General features: G+C 38.1%; 1 protein-coding gene and 1 non-coding gene across 2 annotated transcripts; one reads left to right on the forward strand and one right to left on the reverse strand.

The window, feature by feature from the left end:
- Nucleotides 1-1,777: 1,777 nt before the first annotated feature.
- On the reverse strand, nt 1,778-1,883 carry LOC112096502. Its single transcript, XR_002904405.1, has one exon. It is a non-coding gene; the product is annotated as a small nucleolar RNA R71 (small nucleolar RNA).
- A 1,158-nt stretch (nt 1,884-3,041) lies between these two features.
- Nucleotides 3,042-3,710, forward strand: LOC112096362. The gene has a single exon (XM_024179787.1). The coding sequence runs from the start codon at nt 3,042-3,044 to the stop codon at nt 3,708-3,710; it is 669 nt and encodes a 222-aa protein (XP_024035555.1).
- The last annotated feature ends 13,321 nt before the right edge of the window (nt 3,711-17,031 follow it).

Raw genomic sequence — 17,031 nt, forward strand, 5'->3', positions numbered from 1 at the left:
AGTAATTTGTGCTAAAAATATCTGCATAATCGTAGGTTTTCGGAAAGTCTAAATTCATGAGGGGATGTTGAGACATTAGAAGAGCAAGAGGAGGAAAAAAGATGGCCACAAAAGAAGTAAAGCACAATCGGGAATAATGCAGTGTTGCTGCGGATGTTAGAGCAACCAGTGCTGTAGCAATCTGGGAGTAATACGGGAGAGAACTTAGGCGCGGGTCAACGACAGAAGCGCAATCTGCATGTTTCCTAATTTAATGCATGCATGCTTATGGGCTTTCATTTACCCTAATTTGCAATATAAAAGAGAGGCGTGCAACACATAGAAGGGCGGCAAGGAATTACCATCAGAATAATTACCAAGGAAAGAAGAAGAAGATCAGAATTGGAGAGTGTTGTTTCGGCAACATTGAAGAATCGTGCAGACTTATTTGGATTTGTCTTTCACCGTGCTCAACTTATATTTCTCTTCTTCCTTTAATTGTTTTGATGTATCCCGTGATTAATATATTTATGTTTATTTTTCTCATTCAGAATATGAACTAAATTTACTTGTAGTTCAGTGAAAAATAATCCAATGGGTTCTTGACTGTTCTTATAATGTCGTACCATAAATATATTAGCAACTGGTCATTGTTAATAGATTTAAAGGTATGAGACTTCCAATATGTGATAGCTGAGGATGCAGATTTATTCTACCTAGTGCTGCAACACTTGTTGTAACAACTGGTGCTAACTTGATAAACAACAGTCACCCCATAAGGAGAGTTTGATCATTCAACTACTATAATCTCAATTGAATCTTAGACACATTTAACCTATTTTATTTCCTTACAGTATTGTTTTATTTAAATCTCTCACAATCATTAATTACGATAGGTATTACTTGACAATTGATTGTTACGGTCTTAAGTTGATTTGCACTATTGTGATTGCTTTAGCATTTCGAGTAACATCAATCCCTGTGGAGACGATCTTGAATACTCATCACTTAAATTACTTGTTGTGTATACTTGCACATTGGCATTGGTAGTAATTGCTTATAAAAACTAACCAACAAGTTTTTAGCGCCATTGTCGGGAATTGATTGTTTATTTTTTAAGTATGAAGTAAATCTTGATAGCGCCAAATTTGATTTGATTCATTATATTTATTGGCAGATCGGTACATGCATGCGCAATGACAGATCTGTGGTATCCAATTCTATCCTGAGATTGAAAGGACTGTCAGGAGACTGCGAAGAGAACAAAGGAATTCAAAAATTGTTTCAAGCATGAATAATTTGCAAGATGCGGGAAATTTGAATCCTCACGGGCCCTTACAACCAGTCAACATTCAAGAAGAGCAGAATGAACAAGCTAACGGGAGACAGCCAGGCAATAACAATATTATTTACATGGCTGATGACAGAGACAGAGCTATAAGAAATTATGTTGTGTTAACTCCTCAAGTTGTACACCCTGGCATCATCAGACCTGAAGTAGAAGCTGCAAATTTTGAGTTGAAGCCAGTGATGTTTCAAATGTTGCAAACAGTTGGTCAAGTCAATGGATTGCCAAATGAAGATCCTTATCTCCATCTTAAATTGTTCTTGGAAGTAAGTGATGCTTTCAAGATTGCTGGAGCAACACAAGATACCTTAAGGCTGAGACTCTTTCCTTATTCCTTAAGAGATCAAGCAAGAGCATAGTTAAATTCGTTACCATCTGATTCCATCACTACATAGAATGAATTGGCTGATAAATTCCTAATGAAATATTTCCCACCTACAAAAAATGCAAAGTTGTAGAATGAGATTACTTCCTTCCATCAACTTGAAGATGAGAGTTTGTACGAGGCTTGGGAAAGATTCAAAGAATTGCTCAGAAGGTGTCTTCATCATGGTATTCCCTGTTGCATTCAATTAAAAATTTTTTACAATGGGTTGAATCCGAGTACAAGGTTAACGGTGGATGCTTCAGCAAACGGAGCCCTGTTATCCAAATCTTACACTGAAGCTTATCAAATTCTGGAGAGAATTGCCAATAATAATTATCAGTGGCCTTCAGCCAGGCAACCAGCAGCAAGAGGATCAGCAGGGGTACATAACATAGATGCAATTACAACCTTATCAGCACAAGTAACCTCATTGACTAACATGGTAAAGGCCATGACATCTGCTCCAGCAACAGTAAAGCAAGTTGCTGAACTTTCTTGTGTATATTGTGGTGAAGAACATGACTTTGATAATTGTCCTGGAAATCTAGTTTCAGTAAACTATGTGGGTAATTTCAATCGACAACCTCAGAACAACCTATATTCAAATACTTACAACCCTGGCTAGAAGCGACACCCAAATCTCTCATGGAGTAGTCAGAATCGAAATGCTCCAGCATTAAATGGACAAAATAGAAACACACAACCACCTGGTTTTCATTAACAAAGTCAAGGGCAAAAGCATATCAGTCACGATACAATCATTTCACTAGAAGCACTGATTAAGGAGTAAATGCAAAGAATGAAGCAATTGTGCAGAGTCAAGCTATATCCTTAAGAAACCTGGAAAACCAAATGGGACAACTAGCCACAGCAATGAGCAGCAGGAACTCAAGGAAAGCTACGTAACAACACAGAAAGACCCTAGAAGAGAGAGCAAAGAACACTGCAAGGCAATTAATTTGAGATCTGGAAAAGAATGTTGATACCCCAGTTGATGTGACAAAAAATGAGACAAAATTTCAATTCAGCACAAAAACCACCTCAAAATGGAAGCATGTTACAACAAGCCCCCCATCAAGACACTGATTACATGAGCCAAGCTACAGTAACTGCAGAGGAAAATCAACCAGAACATGCTGAAAAAGAAGTTCCAACACTAGTAGCCACAACCTGCACCTACCCAAACAAACAAGGTTCGCTACCCCTTGAAGCCACCCATCAGTTTAGACATCCACCACCTTTCTCACAAAGTTCTAGAAGCAAAAACAAGACAAGTAGTTCAGCAAATTCCTAGAAGTGCTGAAGTAATTACATATAAATATACCTTTTGTGGAAGTTTTGGAGCAAATGCCAAATTATGTGAAATTTCTAAAAGATATCTTGGCACGAAAAAGAAGGCTGGGAGAATTTGAAACTGTTGCTTTAACACAGGAAAGCAGTCATATGCTCCAAAGTAAGATTCCTCCAAAAGTGAAAGATCCAGAGAGTTTTACAATACCCCGCTCTATAGGAACTAGGTATGCTGGCAGAGCACTTTGTGACCTGGGAGCCAGTATTAGTTTGATGCAATTATCTGTATTTAAGCAACTAGGAGTAAGGGAATGTAGACTAACAACAGTCACTCTGCAATTAGCTGACAGATCTCATGCATACCCTGAAGGTAAAATAGAGGATGTACTGGTGAAGGTTGACAAATTCATATTTCTAGTGGATTTCATTGTACTGGACTTTGAAGCTGATAAAGAGGTACCCATTATACTTAGAAAACCTTTTCTAGTAACTAGAAAGACTTTGATAGATGTGCAGAAAGGAGAGCTCACCATGAGAGTGAATGATCAGCAAGTCACATTTAATGTACTAGAGGCTATAAGGAACCTTGATGAAGTAGAAGACTGTAATTTCCTAAGTGTAATGGATTTTGTTGTAGCAAACAGAATGGACAGATGCTACAGTAATGTATTTGACAAAGTCACTACCTTTGATGATGTAGAAGAGGAAAATGTTGCAGCAATTTAGACAGATTGGATGGAAAAAAAGCAATCTGATAGGCACAACAGGTTTATTAAACATCTGAATCTTTCAGACAGGGAAGTAAAAACAACTTTACCATCTATTGAATCACTTCCTAGTCTTGAATTAAAATTGTTACCTTCATATTTGAAGTATGCTTATCTTGGTCAAAACAACACACTTCCTGTAATCATTTCTTCTACTTTGGATGCAGGTCAAGAACAAAGTCTAATAGATTTGCTTGGAAAATACAGAAGAGCAATTGGATGGACCATGTCAGATATAAAAAGGATAAGCCCATCAATATACATGCATAAAATCCTGTTAGAAGATTGCTCCAGCAATTCGGTGGAACACGAGAGAAGGTTGAACCCTATTATGAAAGAAGTGGTGAAGAAGGAAATCATCAAATGATTGGATGCTGGAATCATATACCCAACATCAGATAGTTCATGGGTGAGCTCAGTTCAATGTGTTTTAAAGAAAGGAGGGATAACAGTAATAGCTAATGGGAAGAATGAACTTATTTCTACAAGGACAGTGACTGGTTGAAGAGTATGTATGGATTACAGGAAGCTAAACAAAGCCACAAGGAAGGACCACTTTTCACTGCTATTCATAGATCAGATCTTTGACAGACTTGCTGGAAAACAATATTATTGTTTCTTAGATGGGTATTCAGGCTACAACCAGATTGCTATAGCTCTAGAGGATCAGGAGAAAACTACATTTACTTGTCCTTATGGAACATTTGCTTTCAGAAGAATGCCCTTTGGGTTATGCAATGCTCCAGCAACTTTTCAGAGATGCATGATGTTTATATTTTTTGATATGGTAGAGAAAACAGGAGAAAAGTTTTCATGGATGACTTTGTTTTTGGAGAAACATACAATGATGGTTTATACAACTTAGAAGAAGTTCTTAAAAGATGTGCGATGACCAACTTAATACTCAATTAGGAAAAGTGCCATTTCATGGTGCAAGAAGGAATAGTATTGGGTCACAAGATATCAAAGAATGACATTGAGGTAGACAAAGCCAAGATAGAGGTAATAGATAAATTGCCACCTCCAACTTTAGTAAAGGGTATTAGGAGCTTTTTGGGTCATGCTGGATTTTACAGAAGATTCATTAAGGATTTTTCCAAAGTAGCTAAACCATTATGCTCATTGTTGGAACATGACAAGCCCTTTCACTTTGACAAAGAGTGTTATTAAGCATTTAGAGAATTAAAGAAAGCTCTGATCATTGCTCCAGTAATTATATCTCCATACTGGACTTCACCATTTAAGTTGATGTGTGATGCTAGTGATCATTCTGTGGGAGCAGTATTAGGGCAAAGAAAGGATAAGGTTTTTCACTCCATATACTATGCAAGCAAAACTCTTACTCAAACTCAAATCAACTACACCACTATAGTAAAAGAGTTGCTAGCCGTAGTATTTGGTTTTGACAAATTCAGAGCCTACTTGGTGGGCACTAGAGTGACTGTATATACAGACCATGCAGCCATCAGATACTTAATTTCAAAAACGGATGCCAAGCCAAGATTAATCAGATGGATCTTATTGCTACAAGAATTTGATCTGGAAATTAAAGATAGAAAGGGGACCGAGAATCAAGTAGCAGACCACCTGTCAGGGCTGGAAGCAGACACAAACACAATGACAAGGAAAGACATCACTGAAACTTTTCCTGATGAACAGCTGTTGGTGGTACAACAAGCACAAATGCTGCAGCAGTCAGATTCTCCATGGTATGCAGACTTTGCTAACTATTTAGTAAGTGGGTTGCTACCGCCTGAGCTGAAATTTCAAGAGAAAAATAAATTTATTCAGGATGTTAGAAGTTATCAGTGGGATGACCCACGTTTATACAAGCTGTGCTCAGATCAAGTAATACGAAGATGTGCTGCAGAATGAGAGATTCCCCACATACTGGAGTCATGTCATACTGCAGCATATGGAGGACATTTTGGTGGTCACAGAACAGCTGCTAAAGTACTGCAATCAGGTTATTACTGGCCCACTATTTTTAAAGATGCTTATGAATTTGTTAAATATTGTGACAGGTGTCAAAGGACAGGAAACATAACTAGGAGACATGAAATGCCATTGACTAACATTCTAGAAGTGGAAGTTTTTTATGTCTGGGGAATAGATTTTATGGGACCTTTCCCACTATCCTTTGGGAACTTATATATCCTTGTTGCTGTGGATTATGTCTCCAAGTGGGTAGAAGCTACAACATTGCCTACCAATGATGCTAAAACAGTAGTGGCTTTTCTTCAGAAAAATATTTTTTTTCAGGTTTGGCACTCCTAGAGCAATTATTAGTGATGAGGGTACACATTTTTGTAACAAAGTCTTTGCTGCAGCAATGGTAAAATATGAAGTCAGACACAAGGTAGCAACAACATATCACCCACAGTTTAATGGTCAGGCTGAAGTGTCCAACAGAGAAATTAAAAAGATCTTAGAAAAAGTGGTGAACCCAACGAGGAAGGATTGGTCTTTACACTTACATGATTCACTATGGGCCTATAAAACATCATACAAAACTCCACTCGGCATGTCCCCTTACCGAATTGTTTATGGAAAGGCTTGTCATTTGCCACTAGAGCTAGAGTATAAAGCACATTGGGTACTGAAGAAATTAAATTGGGATATTCATGCTGCAGCAGAGCAAAGAAAGCTTCAACTTTGTGAGCTTGATGAATTACGGCTATTTTCATATGAAAATGCAAGAATCTATAAAGAGAGGACAAAACACTGGCACACAAGCATATTCAACACAGGCAATTCAACCCTGGTCAATTAGTGTTGCTCCACAACACAAGACTAAGATTATTTCCGGGAAAGCTCAAGTCACGATGGTCTGGCCCATTTAAGCTGTTAAAATTTTATCCTCATGGAGCTGTTGATCTTCAAGATGAACAAACAGGTCAAGAATTCAAGGTTAATGGATACAGGGTTAAGCACTACATACATCCAGCGGCAGATTGTTCAAAGGAGGTGTTACTCCTTAAAGAACCCAGCTATTGATCAATGAAAGAAGGTCAGGCTGAAGGACCTTAAATCAAGCGCTCCATGAGAGGCAACCCATTATGGAGACAACCACTTCAAACCAACTTTGATCTCCTTTGGTTTTGTTGACAGCTCTCCCTCTTTACCATCTTATTTAATTTTGTTTTTCTATGCTAGCCATTTAATTTTTTGTTTTGCTATCATTTGATCTATTTATTTTTAAATAATTTTAGAATTAATTTTAGTTTGTGGGAAGTATGTGTGACAATTGAATTCCATATTGACAAGTGAAAGTGTATGGTGGCAGAGTGCAGAGGTGAGCCACGTGTCAGAAGCTTTAGTGTGGAGTATGTATCCGTTGCAAGAGTAAGCGAATGGGTGCTGCAGCAACACATTTTACTGTTACAGTAAATTAAAAGATGGAGCCTCTCACTTACCGTTGGAGATAAAATCGTGACAGATGGATGCATGGATGTGGATAGAAATTGCGGAATAAAATCTCCGAAATTAATGCCTTAATTTCACTGGCCGATGTTTTTGGGATATGCACATTTAATTCAAAATATTTTCTTCCCTCAATTATCTCTAGTTACCGTATTTATCTTCAATGAAAGTCCACTATAAAAAGGAGTCACTGTGCTTAGTGCTACGACACTATTCCCCATCTCCTTCGCAAGTACAAGTCTCCTAATTCTTATCATCTTCTTCTCATTTTACTCTCAGGAACATTAGCTTCAATTTGTAACTACTACAGCAATGCCGAGGTATAAGAAAACAGCCAGCCGCCTCAAAGATCCGTCACGCTTCCAAAGTTACCACGCCGAAGAAAAATATGAAGAATTCATAGAGCCGCGTAAGATTCTAGAAGAAAAAGGGTTTCAATTTCCAGAACAACTCACTGGAATTGTGCAAACAATTCACAATGCTGCGGCAAAGCGCAGATGGTTAGAGTTTTACAACCACCCTCGAGATCCTGTGCTGCCAGTAGTCAAAGAATTTTACGCCAATTTGGTAAGCCTTGATCAGCACAACATTTGGGTAAGAAACACACTTGTTCCATTAGACTCTCACGTAATAAATGCTTTTTATAATTTACCTGCTGAAATTAATTGTGAGTATGCCAAGTTGCTTGATAAATTGACCCCGAAAAAGTGGAACACCATTTTCACAACTCTTACAATCGAAGGAGCATCATGGGCTAATGAGGAAGGGCGTGTAGTTAATAAGATAGATTTGAAACCTATTGCTAAGGTATGGGTAAAATTTCTGAAATCTAGGCTTATGCCTACCACTCACAATACTACGGTTTCACAAGAGAGGTTGGTCTTGTTATATGTTATTGTTCGAGGGCTGCCCATAGATGTGGGTAGCATCATCGCAAAAGAAATTCGGGATTGTGTAGTTAAGACTCACCGAACTGCTGTCTTGCTATTCCCGTCACTCATCACCAGCATTTGTGTAGTTTCTGGTGTTCGTCTTAACGCTAGAGATGAACATGTCAAGAATGAAGGTGCCTTTACGGCACGTGCCATTGAGAGAGTTGCTGGTGAGAGTGCTGGAACAACCACTGAACCAGCTGTTGTAACAGAAGTAAGATGAGCTATTGGCTTAGAACAGACGATCCAAGCACTCAGCACCAGTATAACTCAATGTGTGGAAGCTCAGCAGAGGGAAAACAATCGGTTTTGGAGTTATCTACAACACCTGGACAACCAACTACACCAATTTGCTCTGTACATAAAACGCACTCACCGAAACTTCCATGATTCCTTGCTCCAGCAGTACAATTTTGACACCAATACCATAGGTGCTCTAGCAGTAGCCAGTAAAGAAGCCACTGCCACAGATGAACCAGCAGAAGAAGCTGCAGCCGAACCACAAGCAGAGGCAGAATAAGAAGATTCTGAACCATTTAATCCACCTGAAGAAGAAGGTGACAAGTCTAAAACAGATAGCTCACCCACAGAGGCAGAGGACAACTCGGAGAAAGAATGTGAAGAACCTTCCATCCCCACCCAGTCCTAAACCAGGAAAAAGCACATTATTCAAAAAGAGGAGGAGGAGGACCTTGAAGAGAAACCATCTATTCCAGTCCTTGCAGGCAAGGGAAAGGACAAGGATAAAGCAAAAATGCCAACACCTCCAGTCTTTGAAGATGAAATGGAGCAAGTTGATGCCGAGCTGGCTGCTGCAGTAGCCAGGGTTACGCCTACACCTGCACAAGCCAAGCAACTACTTGCTATCATTTCTGCTATCACAGCTAAGGGACAGGCAGCTGACGCATCAACTCCAATTCCTCTACAGCAAACTCCTAGCCAGCCTATTCGTACTAGTTCGCGACAATCCAGCAAGAGAAAAGGCAGTACGTCTAAAGGCACTGTTACAGCAACCCCAGCCACAACTCCTATCACCAGCCCCGTGAAGAAAAAGACAAAGACATTGCCAGCTACTTCCCCACAAGCTTCACCAAAGACAAGTTGTGCAGTGCATCCAAAAAGTGCTGATAGCAACCCGTCATGTGCCGCAGTTCCCACCACAGGGGAGTTTTCTTTCTTTGCTAGTTCCTTTCATTCTTAAAAAAAAAATATGTTTGTCAAATTACGTGGTATTTTCTAAAGTCTTTCATATCCCTGTCAGCTCGTATGCCTTTGCTATGTCTGCTTGTGAGGACACAGACACTCTCAAGTTTGAGGGGGTTGTGTTTCCAAATGCATTTGTTTATGTTTGTGTTGTGTGAAGCTATGTTATCTAATATTTGTGTATGGATTTAAAAACCTAATGAAGATAAATTGAGTGTTATTCAGTATTTATGAGAATACCAAGTAGAGATAGTTATAGATGAAAGTGAAATTCTGTCCCGACACTTAGACTTTGGTTGAATTGTATGAGACTGCTAGAGTAGAGCCAAAAGAATAGAAAAGATCCTAAGTTTGGGGGGAGAAGCAAGTTTGATTGACTGTGATATCTATGAAATACACTCTGTTCCAATGACTCAAGTTGCTGAGTAACCAGATCTGAGTATGTACCCCATATGCAGAATTGTGTTCAAAGGTAGCAAGAGTTATGAGCAATGATGTAGCATATTTTTTTTTTTAAAAAAAAGTCCTCTGTCTAAGGCATTGAGTAGGCAGGTCTGTTGATGAGCCCCATGTTCAGCCTTGAGTAAAAGATACCTCTAGATAAGATTACATTGCAGATATTGCTGCATCAACTCTGATCTGGGCATGGTTTGAGTAATTGGGTGTCATCATTACAATTGATTGACATTCACATGAAAGATAAATGTTACAACGAGGAGGTTGAATATTCCCTAGTTTATCAATCTTAAAATCATCACAGTTTGAGTATGTGAAAGTTATGTTACCCCATTTATGAATGAAGTATTCTCACTGCTGAAATTCATGCAGTCCCTTGGTGATGTTATAGCATCTCTGGAATTCAATCGAAGGAGCACACACAGACTGTGGACAGAAAGAAGCTTAAGTCTAGAACTAATTTACTATGGTCATCTTGCATGATTGGGATTGTGATATGAAGGTGGAAGAATCCTTGCAAAGTTGATAAAAGAGCTAAAGTTGTGTGCATGATTGTTTGCGTGAAGTGTTAGTATGTGTCATTACTTGAGGGCAAGTAATGGTTTAAGTTTGGGGGTGTGATAACTCTAGGAAATGAGAGTTATTACATCAATTCTAGACTTGAATCAAGATCACTTAGAGAACAAATAAGGTGTTTTTATTACATTTTGAATAAACATTCATTTTAGTTGAGTTTTAATAAGTTTTGCTTGAATCAAAGTAATTTGTGCTAAAAACAGGTGCATAATCGTAGGTTTTCAGAAAGTCTAAATTCATGAGTGGATGTTGAGACATTAGAAGAGCAAGAGGAGGAAAGAAGATGGCCACAAAAGAAGTAAAGCACAATCGGGAATAATGCAGTGTTGTTGCGGATGTTAGAGCAACCAGTGCTATAGCAATCTGGGAGCAATGCGGGAGAGAACTTAGGTGCGGGTTAGCCACAGAAGCGCAATATGCATGTTTCCTAATTTAACATATGCACGCTTATGGGCTTTCATTTACCCTAATTTGCAATATAAAATGGAGGCGTGCACCACATAGAAGGGCGGCAAGAAATTATCATCAGAATAATTACCAAGGAAAGAATAAGAAGATCAGAATTGGAGAGTACTATTTCGGCAACATTGAAGAATCATGCAGACTTATTTGGATTTGTCTTTCACCTTGCTCAACTTATATTTCTCTTCTTCCTTTAATTGTTTTGATGTATCCCGTGATTCATATATTTATGTTTATTTTTCTCATTCAGAATATGAACTAAATTTACTTGTAGTTGAGTGACAAATAATTCAATGGGTTCTTGACTGTTCTTATATGTTGTTATAGCCTTGCTGTAGCATTTTACTCTAGTAGTTTTTATGAATATAACTGTTATTTCGGTTGACCACCCATTTAATAGCTTCAGTTAAGATAGAGCAGCAAAAGGGCATGTCTTAGCGGATATTATTAGAGTACTACTTGATCTTAAGTCGAGTTTCCTGGATTAAGTTATCTTGAATCCCATAAGGGCAATACTTGAAGTTAAGATTTGTGACACACTAGACATAGGTGTTCACCGTGTAGGGTGGAGAGATTAAAGGTTATAATGTCGTACCATAAATATATTAGCAAATGGTCATTGTTAATAGATTTAAAGATATGAGACTTCCAATATGAGATAGCTGAGGATGCAGATTTATTCTGCCCAGTGCTGCAGCACTTATTGTAACAACTGGTGCTAACTTGATAAACAACAGTCACCCCATAAGGAGAGTTTGATCATTCAACTACTATAATCTCAATTGAATCTTAGACATATTTAACCTATTTTATTTCATTACAATATTATTTTATTTAAATCTCTCACAATCATTAATTACGATAGTTATTACTTGACAATTGATTGTTTCAGTCTTAAGTTGATTTGCACTATTGTTATTGCTTTAGCATTTCGAGTAACATCAATCCCTGTGGAGACGATATTGAATACTCATCACTTTATTACTTGTTGTGTATACTTGAACATTGGCATTGGTAGTAATTGCTTATAAAAAATAACTAACAAAGAGCAGCTGATTACCTTCCTACGGGGGTTTAGCGATGTATTGCTTGGATGCATAAAGTTATGCTAGGCATAGACACAGGTATCTTACCGTAGACTCAATGTTGACTCGCATCATAAGTCAATGAAACAGAAGAGAAAAGCCTTCAACCAAGAGAGGTATGAAGCAATCGAGGCAGAGATAGAAAGTCCCCATCCTTCTCAGCCATTAAAGTGAAAATCATCACTGATTTCTCAGTAGAATTCGCCAATGATTCGGGAGGAAAAGGAACCTAGAGGAGCTGAACAAGGAGGTAACCACCAAAACCTTATGAGTGTTGGGATGTCTATATATGTAGATGTCTGAATTCATATGGAAGTGAAGTTGGTTTGGTCATTGTAAGCCCTAGGGCAATAAAGCTCTAGTATGCATTGCAGTTCTTCTTCAGAGCCTCTAATAATGAGGTTGATTATAGGACAATCATTACTGGTTAAGGATATACAAAGCTCTTAGGGTAAGAAGACTCATTATTGGGAGTAATTCTCAATCGGTGGTAAACCAAGTTGGCTTGAAATACCAGACCAAGTAGGAGAACATAAAAGCTTATCTGAAGAAGGCTAAGGAATTAATGATGGAGCTTAAGAAAGTGAAAGTAGAGCAAGTCCCAAGAGTCAAGAACAGTGAAGCTGACAACATAGCCAAAATGGCCTCATTAGGGACTACCCAATTACCAGAATATGTGTTAGTGGAGTATATCCCTTCACTAAGCATTTCTCTCAATTGAAAAAAAAAAAGATAAACTCCAATGAGGTAAGCTCCATCGAATTGAAGGAATCCTAATGAATACCCATAATGAAGCTTTTGGAAAGAGCGGAACTCAGAACAACAATATATCAACACTATGTCTCTGAGTTATTCAACAAAAGGGTTTGCTCGTGAGCTTTTGAGAAAGGAGATCTAATGCTTAAGAGAATAACTTTGAACACTAAGGTAGCTTCAGAAGGAGTTCTTTGCGCCAACTAGGAAGATTATTACCGAATAGATAAGCCGGTTGGTTCAAGTACTTACATGTTACTGGACATGGATGGTACCACAGCCAAGCACCCAACAAATACAACTATGCTAAAGAAATATTATCAATAGACCACTCTGATCACTACTCTCTTTTACCTCTTATTTTCTATAAATTTATGTTTGCAATCTTACGTGCAGGCCTTGTGGACACCACATTGGTCCCCACAATGGTTAATTTTTCTTTTCAATTCTTAGAAATAGTTACAGCAAATCAAGAGGCTTATAAGTTTGCTTCCCCTAGGTTAACTCCTGCCATGTCATGTAATGACATGAAATCTCATTACCTAGAGAAAAGTTATCTATGAATGCATGCTTTTTTTTCATCTATAAATGTAGCTATCTCTTTATGATATGAATAAATGATTCATTGCTTTACTTGATTAGCTGAGCTTAGCTCCTTAATTGATGACCACTTCATTGTCTCATGATTATTTACTCTTAAATAATCTCCACTAACGACTCACCACAATTTAATGCTTTGAAACTTTCATTGTAAATGAAAATAGCTATGAAGAAACTAACACCATTGAGCAAATTGGATGAGCAAAGCTCCTGGACACCTGACCTAATCAGGGAGATAAGCTTCAAGATAGAATCAAAGTACAATTTCCCTAAGATAATGAATAAAAAGTTATGAAAGCTGGGGCATTTCAGGAAACAATCTGAAAATACTATAATTTTAATGTAGGAGTGGAGGTCATAGAAGATCTAAGAATAAAAGCAAATTGCCAAGTGCCTATTAAAGGTACATTTTCAAAACTGAATTACCCATATATACTTCACCCAAATTGATTACAGGCCATTCGACTAAAAGAAAAATGCAAGCGGCCATCATGATGGCTAGCTAAACGTGCATAAAGAAGTTAGCTTGCAAGCAGGCTAACCAAATAATGAAAGCAAGGCAATCAGCCTTCACAGGACCATACCTCAAATGAGGGAATGATGACACAACCCACCCTGACCTACATGTCTTATTTGAGGCGAATCATGCGGACAAATAACTAAAACTTCTAGCACAGATTTAATTCATGAAAATATGTATATAATATGACATTTCCTATAAACACATAACAACCTCTGTGCCTTTTCTGAAGCCATATATGAATTCAAACTTGCATAATTTATGTCTCATTGTACATACTGACATTACATGAATATTTACATATAAAACATAAGCAACATAAACGTGCTCAAAATGAAATACATGCAATAATGCGTCTCGTGGCCCAACCTCAATTAACTAGAATTGATCTGCACGAAATCCTGTGGAATCTTGGGAGGAAGTGGGTAAATAGGAAAATAGTGAGCTTGCGGCTCAGTGAGTGGATGTAATATTATATTAAAAATATTAACAGTAATAACTATAATAAAGTATGTGTATTAGTGCTTATACATAATCATGTAACATAACTCCACACTAAATACCACACATCAGCAAACATGGAATTCATACATACATACATCACAAACTGCACCAAATAGTACCTAGGGGAAAGAACTCTCAATACTCGTCGGGATCATCATCGTACGAGTAGAGCGGGGGGAAAAACCTCTCAATACCCGGTGGAATTTAGCTACATCGCTCAGATAGAGTAACCTAACTCTCAATACGCATGCGCAGAGTCTACGGGGACGGGTACATATATGGTGGCTGACAATCACATCTCATGACTCAATCAAACATATAATATGTATACATATAATCATAACATGATGTTAAATCATAATATCAAACATAAATGCTTCACGGAATACATAATAGTAATAATAGCATCCAATCACAGACCTTGTTTCACTCTGGGGTTCGTTGGGACTCTTGTAGGTTCTTGGATTCTCGAATTCCTCCTAAAATATAGGGTTCGAAATTTAACTGTTAGAATTGATATAAAAACTTATACGTATCATGCAAACTGTAACATAATTACTCAAATTTCATAAATCTATTACCCACTGGTTCAACTGGATTTAATCTAACTATCCAATTCTAATTTCCGTATTATTTCCTCTTAATTCCACTTTATTTCTCACACTCTCGGCTTATTCCTTTTCCTTTTTCCTTTTCTTTTCTTCTTTTCTTTTTCTTTTCCTTCTCTTTTCTCTCGGTTTTCCAAATTGGTAAGTGAAGCAATTCTCAAAATGTTTCATTTTATATAGCCACTGACTTGGGCCACCGATTGCAAGCAAGCAGCTCTCACTTTACTTTAAATATATAATCACCACCTCAAGCAAATGGGAGGGACATGCTTGTGCCACGCAAGGAGGTGAAGCAAGCAGCTTGTATTGCATGCAATGGGCAGCTGGCCGCTCTAATTGCATGCACATGTGCTGGCCCTCTAATGCATGTACGTGTGTTACAAATGATCACACCCTAGATGAGGGAATAACCGTGCTCGGAATGAGGGAATGGCCATTATACAATATAGGAGACACGAATGCTTCTATATCTATGACAAAATGGGTCAAGAGAGGCCCTAAAAAGAGCTCAACTGCTCTAGAATGCCCGCAAGGCACTCCTTCAGGAATTTTATTTTGCCATTTATATTAAACATTGATTTGCATTTATTTAAATAGCCTGGAAAAGTGAAAAGTAAATATCACCCTATGAATTATTGCCCACGGTGGCTAAGCTCTCCTGACGTTTGTTAGATTGATCGAAATCATTTTGAATAAATGGAATGAAAATTCCTCCCCATGAAAGCTTATTCAGTATGTCATTCACAAGTACATATGTGGACAGGGTTAACACCTTAAACACGCACCTAAAGCGCCACGAGGAAAGTTAAGCTCCATGAAGTGTCTATCAAATGGGTTAAGAACTCTTCCTCAGCAACACTTATTCTTCGTCTGACTGATAAGTGCATATGTGCTATGAGAAGACACAAATCCCCCTAAGTATAAGAGAGAAGACTTGCATGAAGTTTGGCTTAGCTATTCTAGGATGCCCGGTATTCATCGAAATCTTGCCATTTATCTCATGCACTAAGTTTCACTGATTTGAATCACCTAAAAGACTGAAATCGCCTTATGAATTATATCCCATGGGAGTTGAACTCCCCACATGATTCATTATATTGATTTAGCTCGCCCTGAACAAATGGATTAAGAATTCCTCTTTATGAGGGTGTATGTTATTTGTTATGCGAAAGCACACTTTTCAAAAGGCATGGAGGGTAAACACCCTAGATATGTACTTAAAGAGCCATGAGGAAAGTATAGCTCCACTGAGTGCTCGTGAAATAGGTAGAGAACTCCTCCTTGTTAATAGTTATTCTCTACTTGGCTAAAGAAGTGCAGTTGCCCTGTGACAAGATGCAAACCCCCTAAATCTATGGGAAGAAGCCTGCATAAGTTTTGGTAACACTGCGTAGGAAGGATAGCTCCAGAATTCATCAAAACTTAGTAAAACAATCAAACACCACCTCTTACGTAAACACTTCAACCACAGAAAGGCGTCAACCAAAAATCCCAAACCAAGTCACTAGTTCAAGTCTCCAAAATACACAAACAAAACCTTATGAAAATGACAGTTCAAAGTACTTAAAAAAATAAAAAAGCATAAAAGTTTTCGAATGCCATCAAAAGGCATTAAGAACAACACAAGCAGAAAAAGAGTTAATTTATGCAGTAGGGTTAACTTCTTCATCATGGGAGGTATACTCTAAGGGAGCGAGGGGATAAGTGCTTGAGGAACCTCCTCATTTAGACGTAGGGCATCCCCATAGCCTTCTCCAACACATTCCTTAGCAGCCTTTCCTTCGTTTATCAAAGTCAAAATGTCCCTTGTAACCACAAATGGCTCTAAGTAAAAGGTCTCAAGTTTGGGGTTCACCATCTAAATCGTAGACATGGTAAAGTTCACAGTCATCTGATCCTATTGATCGCTCTGCTCTCGAGCCTCCTGAGAAATCCTCCTCTTCAAGCTCAGTTCATCCTCCAGCTCTTTCTTCTCAGCTTTCCATTTTTATTTGTCAGATGCTAGCAAAGAAGTAACCTCCTTTACATGCTTATTCGCGCGTTGACGCTCCGTCCTAAATTGAGCAACTTGCTCATTATATTTAGCATAATCTGAGTGAACAATAGAAGATTCCTTGTCCGCCTAAAGAAAAAAAAAAGGAAAGAGATTAGCACCTAA

The sequence above is a fragment of the Citrus clementina genome, unplaced genomic scaffold (assembly GCF_000493195.1).
Source record: "Citrus clementina cultivar Clemenules unplaced genomic scaffold, Citrus_clementina_v1.0 scaffold_8, whole genome shotgun sequence".
NCBI classification, from domain to species: domain Eukaryota; kingdom Viridiplantae; phylum Streptophyta; class Magnoliopsida; order Sapindales; family Rutaceae; genus Citrus; species Citrus x clementina.

Coding starts and splice junctions, on each gene's coding strand:
- LOC112096362 (XM_024179787.1), top strand. CDS start 3,042: ATGCCAAATTATGTGAAATTTCTAAAAGATATCTTGGCACGAAAAAGA.